The sequence below is a fragment of the Aquarana catesbeiana genome, linkage group LG04 (genome assembly GCF_042186555.1).
Source record: "Aquarana catesbeiana isolate 2022-GZ linkage group LG04, ASM4218655v1, whole genome shotgun sequence".
NCBI classification, from domain to species: domain Eukaryota; kingdom Metazoa; phylum Chordata; class Amphibia; order Anura; family Ranidae; genus Aquarana; species Aquarana catesbeiana.
The window spans coordinates 636,337,625-636,350,817 of record NC_133327.1 but is presented as its reverse complement, the minus strand read 5'-3'; the positions used below and the strand labels follow the sequence as shown (position 1 = coordinate 636,350,817).

Here is a 13,193-nt window from a genome sequence, read left to right as displayed (position 1 = left end):
CCAAAGCCACCCTGGCTTTGGCCAATTACAGCTCTCTCTACTGACGGCGCTGTGATTGGCCAAGCATGCGGGTCATAGTGCATGCTTGGCCAATCATCAGCCAGCAATGCACTGCGATGCCGCAGTGAATTATGGGCCGTGACGCGCCACACGAATTTAGCGCGAACGGCCCATAACGTTCGCAATTCGGCGAACGATCGAACAGCCGATGTTCGAGTCGAACATGGGTTCGACTCGAACACGAAGCTCATCCCTACTCACCAAGAAGGGAAACTGAGACAACAGGTCTAAAACCACTTGCAAGTCCCACTGAGGGACGTCTGATCGCTTTGGAGGATGTATTCCCACGCAGCCCCTCAGGAACTGATGAATCGGGTGACACGAGGACCATTTGACTCCTGTCAGTGCAGACATCTTTGAGATTTGTACTCTAAAGCCCTGTACACACGATCGACATTGGTCAGACATTGATCAGACATTCCGACAACAAAATCCATCGGATTTTTTCCAACGGATTTTGGGACAAACTTGTCTTTTTATTATTATTATTCAGGATTTATATAGCGCCAACAGTTTACGCAGCGCTTTACAATATAAAAGGGAGACAATACAGTTATAATATAATACAATACAATACAATAGGATTAAGAGGGCCCTGCTCAGAAGAGCTTACAATCTAATAGGGTGGGGCAGGTGGTACAAAAGGTTGTAACTGTGGGGAATGAGCTGGTGGAAGTGGTAGGAGATTAGTTGGAGACGTGATAGGCTTTCCTGAAGAGATGAGTTTTCAGGGATTGCCTGAAGGTAGCAAGAGTAGGGGCTAGCCGGATAGATGGAGGTAGCGAGTTCCAGAGGATGGGAGAGGCTCTGGAGAAATCCTGGAGACGAGCATGGGAGGAGGAGATGAGAGAGCTTGAAAGCAGGAGGTCTTGAGAAGACCGGAGAGGACGATTTGGGTGATATTTGGAGACAAGATTAGTGATGTAGCTTGGGGCAGAGTTGTGAATGGCTTTGTATGTTGTGGTTAGAATTTTGAATTTAATTCGCTGGGTGATTGGGAGCCAGTGTAGGGATTGAAGTAGAGGGTTGGCAGACACTGAGCGGTTGGTAAGGTGGATAAGTCTGGCAGCAGCATTCATGATAGACTGAAGAGGGGATAGCCTATGGAGCGGTAGGCCAATGAGAAGGGAGTTGCAATAGTCAAGGCGAGAGATAACAAGGGAGTGAATGAGGAGCTTGGTGGTTTCATTTGTTAAAAAAGGGCGAATTTTAGAGATGTTACGGAGGTGGATTCTACAAACTTTTGACAATGATTGGATTTGAGGCTGAAATGACAAGTCGGAGTCTAGGATTACACCTAGTACCCTGGCGTGAGGGGAGGGACTGATGGTTGCATTGTTGATTTTGATGGAAAAGTCATGGAGGGGGGCACGGGCGGGGGGGAATATTAATAGCTCAGTTTTAGAGAGATTTAGTTTAAGGAAGTGGTGCGACATCCATGCTGATATGTCAGTTAGTAAGTTAGTAATGCGAGAGGAGACTGAAGGAGTGAGGTGAGGAGTAGACAGATAGATTTGGGTGTCATCAGCGTATAAGTGGTATTGGAAGCCGTGGGCAGTTATTAGGTGACCAAGGGAGGTGGTGTAGATAGAGAAGAGAAGGGGTCCAAGAACCGAGCCTTGGGGGACCCCCACAGAAAGGGGCAATGGAGAGGAGGAGACAGAGTTGTAGGTGACACTGAAGGAGCGCTGTGATAAATAGCCAGAGAACCAGGATAGAGCAGAATCTCAGAATTGTCTTGCATACACACGGTCGTACAAAGTTGTCGCAAAATCCGATCAACTTTTTTTTTAAAAACGGACGTTTTTTCAGGAGCAGTGATTTTTTTAATGATTAAAGTGAAACAATAAAACTGAAATATTTTTAAATTTTGGTTCGGGGTTCCCCTTAATATTCATACCAGACCCAAAGGGCCTGGTAATGGACTGGGGGGGGGACCCATGCTCTTTTTTTCAATGAGTTTTATCTATATTGCCGAGACCCAACAATTCATTACAGCCACGATCAGTTTTAAATGACAACTTTTCCTTTAGAAATGTCATTTTGCTGTGGTATTGTTCTAAACACGGGAAAAATGCATTTACAGGCATACTATAGACACCCCCCAGGCACAATATTTAAAGGAATATTACATTTTTATTGTTTCACTTTAAGCATTAAAAAACCACTGCTCCCAAAAAAACAGTCATTAAAAAAAAAAAAAATTGCATTGATACTTGTCCCCTGGGGCAGGACCAGGGTCTTCAAACATTTTTATGACAATAACTTGCATAAAAGCCTTTAAAAATAGCACTTTTGATTTTTCATGTTCGTGTCCCATAGACTTTAACGGTGTTTGTGCGTTCTTCCGAATTTTTTGCCTGTTCGGTATGTTCTGGTGTGATCCGAACTGGGGGGTGTTTGGCCCATCCCTACTGCTGAGTAGAATGACCCACCCATTGTCTGAGGAAGCCCATCTGGAAGGTCCACATCCACCAGCGCGCCCACTTGACCATCGGAATCGTGGCAGACAGTGTTCCTAGGAGACTTAGGCATCAAGATGCTGGGAGGTAGAACAGCCTTGATACTCCCTCGAACCTGGTTATGAGGGCTGATGCCTTCTCTGCAGGAAGTTCTATTGTATTCTTGTTGGTATCCAGGATTGCCCCCAGGAATAGAAATCTCTGGGTGGGGTTTAGTTGGCTTTTCTGCCAACTGATGATCCATCCAAATCTTCGTAATGTCTGGACTAAGATCTCTTGATGGTTCAATAAGGTCTGCGGATTCTGTGCCACCAGCAGGATGTAGTCTAAATAGTGAAAGGCTTGTAGGCCTTGTTTGCACAAGATGACATTCACTGGAAGCAGGACTTTGGAGAACGTTCTCATTGAAGTGGAAAGGCCAAAGATACGAACTGGAAGTGCTGGTCTCATACTGCAAAGCAAAGGTATTTGAGGAATCTTCCTAGCGTGTGTGTTCTGCTCTATGTCAGCCTTCTTGGTGGGCTTTAGAGTACGCAGCTGACCTTTTAGGGCTTGAGCTTGGGCCGTAACGCTGCAGAACGTCCTTGTTTCTGGAGGGACGTTGTTGCTGATAAGGGCTGAAAAGATTGCAGCCTATTAGATATGCACTCTTTTGTGAAGACATAATAGATATACATACTGTACCTACCTGACCCTCACCTTAGGTTACATGGCTGGTCTCTGGGAGAGCTCATCATTGAATCTAAGGGAGCTACAGACAATAACCACTCAGTCACAGAACAAAGTTAGAGGATTATTGTAATTAAAACATGTAGTTCCTACCTCTATCCTGGTAGAGTCCTCTGTGGCGCTGACAGGTTTCCCACTTCGGAGGCAAAGGATAATCAATGCCATTAGAGCCAATTGTTATGCTCAGAGGTCTCAAGGACCGCAGCTCACCTAGTACCCCGTGCCTTCATATTTCTTGTCGGCGCACCGCGCTCTGCCCTTTCGCAGCAGATAAAGGCTGGTGGAGGGCGGGAACCCTCCCCCTGCATTGGTCTAACCATGGGGATCATCTGGGCTGCTGCTAGTTCTGGTCCACTGGTTCTGTCCCAGACGCCATCTTGTTCCACCCTGCTGGGCGGAAGTCCCCCGGGCGCCATCTTGGCGATCGCCGCCCGGTCCGGCCACTGGAAGTAGAGCAGATGCCATCTTAGGAGAGGGCAGCCACCCCAGACAGACCCCCAAAGCAGATATAAAAATGTATGATTCGGACCTGCTAACATTATCAGTGGCGTGCTGGGCGGTCGGTTGACACAGATCAAGCAGCTCATGTAGCCATAGCTAACCTGATGGCCAGTTGCCTGCACTTCTCCATATCTGGAATATGAGGGGGGAGGCCTACCCTATCTAGGAGCTTTACGACCTTTACAGCGGGGAGCATCGTCACAGGAGAGGTTTGAACCTGTGTTGCTCGGCCAGGTGAATCCGGCAAGGTGAGGAAAAAAAAAATTCTTGATGTAAACAGTGGCATAACCGTCTGCGTAGTGAGAAAAAAAAAGGAGAATGCTGCCTGGTGGGAGGTGACTTACTTAAATAGTATAATGCCGCATATACACGGTCGGATTTTCCGACGGGAAATGTTGGATGTGAGCTTGTTCGCTGAAAGTCCGACCGTGTGTATGCTCCATCGAACATTTGTTGGCTGACTTTCCACCAACAAATGTTGGCTAGCAGGTTCTCAAATTTTCCGCCAACAAAACTTTGTCCGATCGTGTGTACACAAGTCCGTCGCACAAAAGTTCACGCACCCCAAAGGGTGGCGCATTGGCTATTGAATTCCTTTTTATCGACTTGTCGTACGTCTTGTACATCACCACGTTCGTAATTGTTGACCAACATTTGTATGACCGTGTGTATGCAAGACAAGTTGGAGCCAACAACCTTCGAACAAAAAGCCACGTTTTTGTTGTCGGAAAGTCCGATCGTGTGTACGTGGCATAACCGGTCCTGGAATTGGGCAGGGGGGTGTAGCCTACCCATGTGTATATGCTGTCATGCTTATGTCAGGAAAAGAAGACGCAATGTTTCTTTTTATCTGTCTCTTTTAGCAGCTGAGCAATGCTGTTGATAAACATTGGCTGTTTTTTTGTTTTCTTTTTGTTTTGACAGCTGTGAGCAGGGGAACTCCTCTAACAGCTGAATGAGTCATCAGTTGTTAAGCAAGCGGCTGCCCTTTTTTTTTTCCATTTCAGCTGTCAGTGGAGGAATCCCACTGACAGATGATATAACCGAGCCTGAAAGTATCAGTTTCAGGTATCGGAGCACTTGCACGAGTACCGATACTCATGCAAATGCTTAGTATTGGCATTTGACACGGTATCGATGCAACCCTAGTTAATACACCAAAAGTAAATAGTAAAATGATTTATTTATTTCCGGGCCTGTTCACACCTGTGTATTAAGATAACACACACGTATTATTGCGTGTTTTAAGCACAGTGTGTTAAGAAGCCCACTCATTTTGAATGGACCACAATGCACCAACGATTCTGCATGCCACAGTTTTCTTTTAATGCAATTCACAGATAGTTCATATCTTTGTGCTGTGGTGGATTACAATGCATATGTGCTGCAGTACATTGTGTAAGTATGTTTGGGTGCTACTCAGAATGAATAGCAATGCAACGTGACACATTATGGTACATTCATTGCTATGCATTTGCATTAACAAGTAGTAAAATGTAGGTTTTACAGTGCATTAATGAAACACACGTGTGTGAGCTCTAATCCTATCATACACACGATAGGATTTGCCGACGGAAAATGTTTTATGGGAGCTTGTTGTCGGAAATTCCGACCATGTGTAGGCTCCAATTAGACAACTGGCAAAAGTGAGTGGGACTGGGAGTACATACCCCCCCCCCCCCCAGATTAAACTTTGCATAATAATATTTTACGGCTAACTAGATTTCAGCCATAAAATATTACATTTTGTCATAGAGGTCTTTACATTGGATCATAAAAGGAAGGTCTGAGGAATTTATGTTATAGCATACATTTGTGTTTCCACACCTTTTTCTAGTCATGGTACCCTTTGAAAGTATGCAAAATCTTGAGTCCTCAGTCCCCCTCCCCCCTTTCACATCAGAGTCCTCAGCCAACCTAGGTTCACATTAGTGCAGGTAGGGAATGTGTGCATTTCCAACTTGCACAGAAAAATGTTGTACTTTTTCTTTAATTCCTAGTGGCACCCCCCCCCCCCACGCATCAGCACCCACGGTGCATTTTCATACATACCAAACAGCATGGTGCCACAGCACTGTGCATTTACGTTCTGTGCAATTTTTTAAAAGAAGTACAAGGGACTTCTTTCTCCACGTTTCACGCAGGTACAGCAGCCTATGCAAATGAATGGGCTGTTGTACCCGTGATGTGTGCCCACAAACATGCCACACTAGTGTGTACCAAGGGTTAGAGTCCTTAGTCTCCCCCTGCCCCCGTCCACCCCCTTCACATCAGAGTCCATCCCCTTCTGAAAGCTCTAGGGCTGCCCTGGATCAGAGTCATGTGTTTTGATGGTGCTGATGGCCGGTCCACCTGTACCATGGAAATGTATGATGCTGTGCAAAAATACTAGTAGTATCATGGCACCCCTTACAACCCTAGTTTACCCACCAGGGTGCCGCGGAACCCCAGTTAGGCAATACTGCCTACATAATGAGCGAATATGGTTGCCTCCATGTTTTTTTTTAATCGTATACATTATGTACAAGCTGATTTCTTTGCCATGTTTAAAAAAAAAAGTATTGGAAAGATTAAAATTTTCTTTTAAAGGCTTCCCCTGTTGTTCATGAGCAGAATGAAGGAAGAATTCCTTATTTGTAATTTAGAGTGAGAATTTGCTTTAATATGTGGGGTTATGTATTTCTATCACGTGTCTGGCAGATGGAAGTGGATGAGAGGACTGGAAGTACATCGCAGTTTTCTGGATATATTATATCTTTGGTAATTTCTGCATTAGATCAATACAATTTGTTACACTCTCCAGCTGTCATGCCTGTAGCAGACATTATGCCAGGTTTTAGGGGGCATAGCTCAAGTTGCCTAGCAACCGTCATGGAACAGGCACATCTTATGCTTTGTGTTCTGCAGTTAAAACATTGAATGCAATGTCATCTGAAACCAAAAGCAGTGTTGTGCAAACCTCCCAACTTCCCGGGAACTAGGGACACCTTGTAGCACACAAAATACAGGTGGAGGACACACTCCTGCAACATCCCCTGTTTAAAGGACCAGGAGATGCAGATTTTTTTTTTTTTTTTTGCATATGCAAATAATGATGATTTTTACCAGCTGCCTTTTCCTTTTTTTCAGCAATTCGAAATAGCAAATGCAACAGTTTAAGAGTTTGACCGAAAGTTTAAAGCTGGGGTGTCCAACCTGGGGCCAATGGGCCACATGCGGGCCAAGACGGCTGTGAATGCAGCCCAACACAAAATGGTAAACTTACTTAAAAATTTAGAATTTTTTTTGGAATTTTTTTGTAAAAATGCAGCCAAAGAAAAAAATTGACAGTTTGATCTTCCCAAAGAAAAATCTCCCACTCTTTACAATCTTGTCTGATTCATGTCATCAGTTTCCGGCAGCACCTATATTTGTGAGCAACTTTTTTCAAGGCTGAAGCACATGAAGGGCAACATTAGAACCAAAATATCTGATGAGCACTTTGAGAATTAATTGGGAATTGCTACTATATCCATCCAACCAAATATGGATATGTTAGTCTATCAAAAACAGTGTCAAAAATCACACTTATTTTATGTTGCCCTCTTTTTACATTTATGATAAAAAATATTACAAAAAAATGAAGTTTACCGTGTTTCCCCGAATATAAGCCAGGGTCTTATATTAATTTTGGCATCAAAAGACACAGTAGGGCTTATTTTCGGGGTAGTTCTTATCATGTAATGTGCTGTCTTCTCTTCCCCTCTCCCTCACTGCCTGTCAGGAATCCCCAGTGTGAACTGAGTTAAAATGCTTGTAAAATCCTATAATCCACTATATTACTGTAAAATATAATGTACAATGTGTGTATTTCTGTAGTATAATTGTGAAAAATACCTTTGTTATAGCGCCGATCGGCGCTTCCATGACCCGCCGGAGCTCTCTTCCCTACTCTGAGCACTGTACGGGGGGGGGTCCCCCGCTGACAGCTGGGAGGAGAGCAGCGGGAATTCAGCTGAGCACCGAACAGCGCTGTACAGAAGGTATTTGGCACAATTATATTACAGAAACACACATATTGTACATTATATACTACTGTAATAGAGTGGATTATGGGATTTTACAAGCATTTTAAACTAGGGCTTATTTTAGGGGTAGGGCTTATATTTCAGCCCTTATCGAAAATAACAGTAGGTCTTATTTTCAGGGTAGGTCTTATTTTCAGGGAAACACGGTAGCTAAGTACATTATCTGTATCAGTGATTGTTATCTTGTGATCTGCCTGACTTTTCTGCTCATCAGCTATTCTTATTGTTAGTGTATTTTATGTGTGGCCCAAGACAATTCCTCTTCTTCCTGTGTGGCCCAGGAAGCTCAAAAGGTTGGACACCCTTGGTTTAGAGCAATAAACTTTTTCATATTCAAAGCTGTAGGGTTTTTAACTCTATTAAAAAAAAAAAAAAAAAAACGTTTTAACTTAAAGGGTTAGTTCACCTTTACCAAAAGACTGCCTATGCAGACAAGGGGCATCTGTAGATAATAACATACTGTGCAGCTCTTATTAAAGTTGAATAATGCCCTTGCTATAGGTGTAGGCCATTTACATACCTTATGAAGCCTGACTAGAATACTCTCAGGACATTGCTAAGACTTGTTAAGTAAGGCTTGGTTGTTACTGCTCACCTCCACCATCACAGGAGTGAGCTCTAAAAACTCTGAGCACAGAGCTACTGCATCAGGGGAGAGAAAACGCATGTGAGGGGGTTTGAATCAAAGAAAAAGCTCACTCCTGTGATGGTGGAGGGGAGCATTAAGAACTAGGCCTCACTTCGAAACTTTCTGGGAGTATTCCAGTCAGGCTTCATGAGGTATGTAAATGGCCTACACCTATAGCAAGGGCCTTATTCGACTTTAGTCAGAGCTGCACAGTTTGTTTTTATATACAGACACCCCTAATCTGCATAGGCAGGTTTTTTTTGTAAAGGCGAACTAACCCTTTAAGATGTACTTTAAATAATATGTTTTTTTTTATAGTAGTCTATACAACAGAGGTAAAATAGGGACAGCTGAGACTAAAAGGACTGAGGAATCTGTTTGTAAAAGAGACTTTATTCTTTCAAGCTATGGCCATGTGTAAAAATGCTGTGTTCCAGCTTGCAACGGATTCAGCAGCTCCCAGGCTAATCTCTTATAGTAGGGGTTAATTACATGGTGCTTAGGTTCCTGTCCCCAAAAAGAGTTTACTATCTTATAGGGAATATCTAGAAATGTTAATTGTGTCTAAGGAGTGTCCTAAAAATTCACAATTTTGTCCTGAATTCCTGTTGAAAAATAGCATTTGACTTCCTGTCCCTAGGCACTACTGTTCTGTAGCCTATAATATATTTGGCTGTGGTATATGTTTATCTAGGACACGCTTCTGATGCTAGTCTCACAAGTTTTGGAGTGAGAAATGGTAATGTGAGTACTGTGCCACTCACTATTCTCATAGCTGGAGGTGAAGCTGTACCTCATTACCTCATGATTCTCATGGCGTAACATCATCTTTCACATTATACAAAACAAATTGGGCTAACTTTACTGTTTATTTTATTTCTTTAATTCATTGAAGTGTATTTTTTTTTCCCCAAAAAATTGCATTTTAAAGACCGCTGCACAAATACAGTGTGACTTAAAATATTGCAACAATCCATTTTATTCCCTAGGGTCTCTGCTAAAATATATATATATATATATATATATATATATATATATATATATATATATATATATATATATAAAATGGTTGGGGGTTCCAAGTAATTTTCTAGCAAAAAATACTGATTTCAACTTTGTAAGAAACAAGTTGCAGAAAAAGGTTTAGTCTTTAAGTGGTTAAACTTCCCTCATTTACAAACCGAAGTTCATTCCTTTGATCTAAGAACGAAAAGTTACAATGTTTATTGTTATCTACCAGCTTGGACAATGTTGTGAAAAACTTGGCACGCTGTCTGTTTTTTTTTTTTTTTGTTTTGACAGCTGAGTGAGCAGAGAACTCTCTACACTTGTTACATGACTGAATCATGAAATTCTGTATAGAGATCGTAAAGGGGGGTTGAATCGAGATCACGATTTTTTAACGATTAATCGTGCAGCTCTAATATACACCACTCAGAACAAGGTATTGTAGCTCAGCAATGGTGAAATAATTAGTTGTAAGGAGCCTACAGACATAACTGATGATAAGTACAATGCATACCTTTTTTTTGAGTACAGCTTCCAAAAGTTAAGGTCCTTTTTAAAAGCTCTTTAAAATGCCCCTTAGACCCACCAGAAGGTGACATTTAAGGTAAATGGAGCAGATCTCTATAGCTTCTGGGAAGGCACGTTGTGTTCTATAGGCCTTCGACAGTGCACCCACTGTGTACTTGACTACGGCCAAACACTGTTGGTCCACAGCCAGCTTGTGTTCTGAAAACGATGTCTCATTTGTCATTACTGCCTTGTTCTAACAACTTTATTTCAAACCTACAGCATGTAATGGCTGCCATTAATGCGGGAATAATACCTCTGGGAAACGGCTCCAGCCAAAACAGCCACTGGGACTTGGGCAGCTCGTTCTTCTTTGCTGGGACTGTTATAACCACAATAGGTAGGACCTGCTTTTGTGTTTATATATCTCTTTATTAAAATTGTTATTAAAGTAACTGTCACCACAAAATAATGTACAAAAGAGGGCTTCCTGCAAACAAAAAAAAATGAATACGGACCTCTCTGGCAGGCAGTGACCCTGATCTTGATGTCTTGAAGAGCTATGGTGGATGATCCCTCATCTTTCATATCGGCCACACATTTGCAGGATGCCTGTGTCTCCAGTGTTTTGCTTTGATTCCATCCTCTGGTTCCCATGTTAATACAGGACAAAGTGGTAGCATAGGAGCCTGTGGATGGAACCCCACAGTGGAAGACTCAGGCATTCCACATGCCCAAAGACTTTGATTCTAAAAGCTTTTCAACTACTGTAGCTCTTCAAGAGAGCAACAATAGGAGTCACCATCTACTAGAGAGGTAAGTATTATTCAGATTCTTTTGCAAGGAGCTTTTTAGACTTTTTTTGTGCCAAGACTCTCACTTTAAAGAGTTTGTGTAGGCAAAACCTATAAGTATCCTCAAGTAATTTCTATAGGCAAGAGATGTCCATTTCACTCACAGGTCTGTAATTACCATAATGGTAGATGTATTCCTTATTTTTTCTTGGGGACTGCAGGCCGCAACCCCAACCAACCTTAAATCTATTAAACATTAAAGACACAGAAACACAACCCAATGGCATGAAATGGCCGTGGCACTTTATTGATTGACCAAAAACATAGCAATAATGATAAATGACACGAAAACTAAATTCAGTTATGAGAACTTAAGCATATTCCTGAGATATAGCAAACGCCCACCCTGGATCCAGGGCGGCAGAAAACCACTTAAAAATACTGCAACAGGTGGGAGAGAGGGATTTTGTTGCTAGAAGGTCCAAAAAGGATAATTTCCGAACCCAGACTCCTTTTAATAGTCTCTTTCCAAAAAGTTCCAGGTGTTCCCAATGGCTGGACAAATCACCTGGGAAAAGACTTAAGAAACCTTAAAGGGGCAGTGTGCCAGAATAGCTTTAATTACAGTGTCAGACACCAAAAGAACAGCTTGGCAAGCAAGGGGGGAAGGGGCAGCCCCACGAAGGTTCTTTCTTCTGTCCACCTCTGGACTGTTGTGGAAATACCTAATAAAAGGAGGTGTCAGGATTGTTGAGAGGAGTTAAAAGGCTCTTTGAAGTTCAGGAAGCAGAAAACCATCACTTGTTTGCAGGTCTATACATATTAAAAAGGCTTTGTATACAATACTGTTATCCCTGTTTGCTATATTGGCCAAATGTTGTGGCCACCATCATTGTTAGCTGCTCTCAAAAAAAAAAAGAAAAACGTTTGCATATAGTGCAGACTGTATGCTACCTTTAAGAGTACATAGTAGTTTTCACTAAATATTCATTTCACACAAAAGGCTTCATCCACTGCATATATTAAAGGAGCATGATGTCTGAATACAGCCCTGAATCACATTTCCTCATATCACTCAATGCCTACATTTACATCCTGTTACCTTTACCACAATGGTACATGATAGCACAATTCCAGGTAGAAAGGAAACATAGGAGGCCCTATGGAAAGAAGCACATAGCACAGAGGTCAGCCATGAGTTGGATGAGATTGCATGCAGCCTGTTCATTCTGTGTGTGGATCTCGATTTAAGCACTGAAAAATGCTGGTGTGCTAGGTAGAAAATAAAAAAGCCACTTAAATTGATTTTCTTTATCTGCCACATATCTTACATATTCTCTATTCACCCCTGGCTTTATACCATCAAATTACTGTATATCACAAGTTAAAACTGTGTGCTCTTCTTGTTCTTGTCACTGTTAAATATCAGTTCTGATCATATAAATGGATTTTTTATGTACTCAACCATGTTATTAATAATCATGTAACAAACTTGAGATATAAGAGTGTAACCTGTACCTGTGCCCACACTATGGACATTCTTAACAAGCAGTAAATACATTTTATGACAAACCTTCACTGACCTCTGTAGCTGCAAGCACTGTGGGGTAATTTATCATCTAAATTTGTACCCGAAGCTTCCCAGTTTCACTTTTACTTTCTCTCTGTAGCTCAGCTCCACCTCCCAACAGTAAGTTGTCATCCTGTCTACCTTCTTATCTCTAATGCAGAGGTGCTCAACCTTTTGAAGAGTGAGGGCCACTTAAGTGATTTGGAAACCGGTCGTGAACCGCAATGAACTATGGGGTTTTACCGACCTTTAAACAGCTTTTAGGCCCTTAGGCCTCATTTAGATTTTCAGTTGGAGGGGGGCAAAAATTCAATGTTGAGCGGCATTTTTGTTACCTGCCAACCACTCTCATAAGCTGCAATAGGCAGTAGACAGAAGTGTTCACATGCCACAATGCTTCGCGCCAGTGGCAAAGATGACCCAACTTGTAGTGATCTCACTAAACGCTACACATGCAAATCAATGGGGATGCGCCACAAACACAAAGCAGTTGTAGCATGTTTGTTGGCAAAAATGGGTTTAAAACAGGCAGTGAGAAGGTGTCGCATTGCTTCATCACCACCTGTCAGTAGCATCTGGAGCAGTAGCTCCGACATAGCACTGCAGTCAATCAGGACTTTGATCTGCGCCTGCATGGGAAAAGCACAGCTTAAGGCCCCTTTCACGCTTGTGCTACTCCAAGGTCGCAAGATTTTGCCGCGATTTCACAGCCGCGATTTTGACAAGACTGTCATACGACTGTGGATCCGACTTTGCCCCACGACTTGAGGTACGACTTCCCCCTTCATGAGCACACCGGGCCCTTTGATCTGGTATGGGTTTTAGGGGAACCCCCACGCTGAAAAAACGGCGTGGGGTCCCCCCCAG

The 13,193-nt window shown here is 42.6% G+C and overlaps 1 protein-coding gene across 1 annotated transcript in view; it reads left to right on the top strand.

The window, feature by feature from the left end:
* The window catches only part of KCNK2 (potassium two pore domain channel subfamily K member 2), a 209,381-nt gene that overhangs the window by 79,843 nt on the left and 116,345 nt on the right, over positions 1 to 13,193 (top strand). The window contains exon 3 of the mRNA XM_073628383.1: positions 10,245 to 10,362. Coding sequence (XP_073484484.1) covers positions 10,245 to 10,362 — 118 coding nt within the window. The remainder of the gene's footprint in view (positions 1 to 10,244; positions 10,363 to 13,193) is intronic.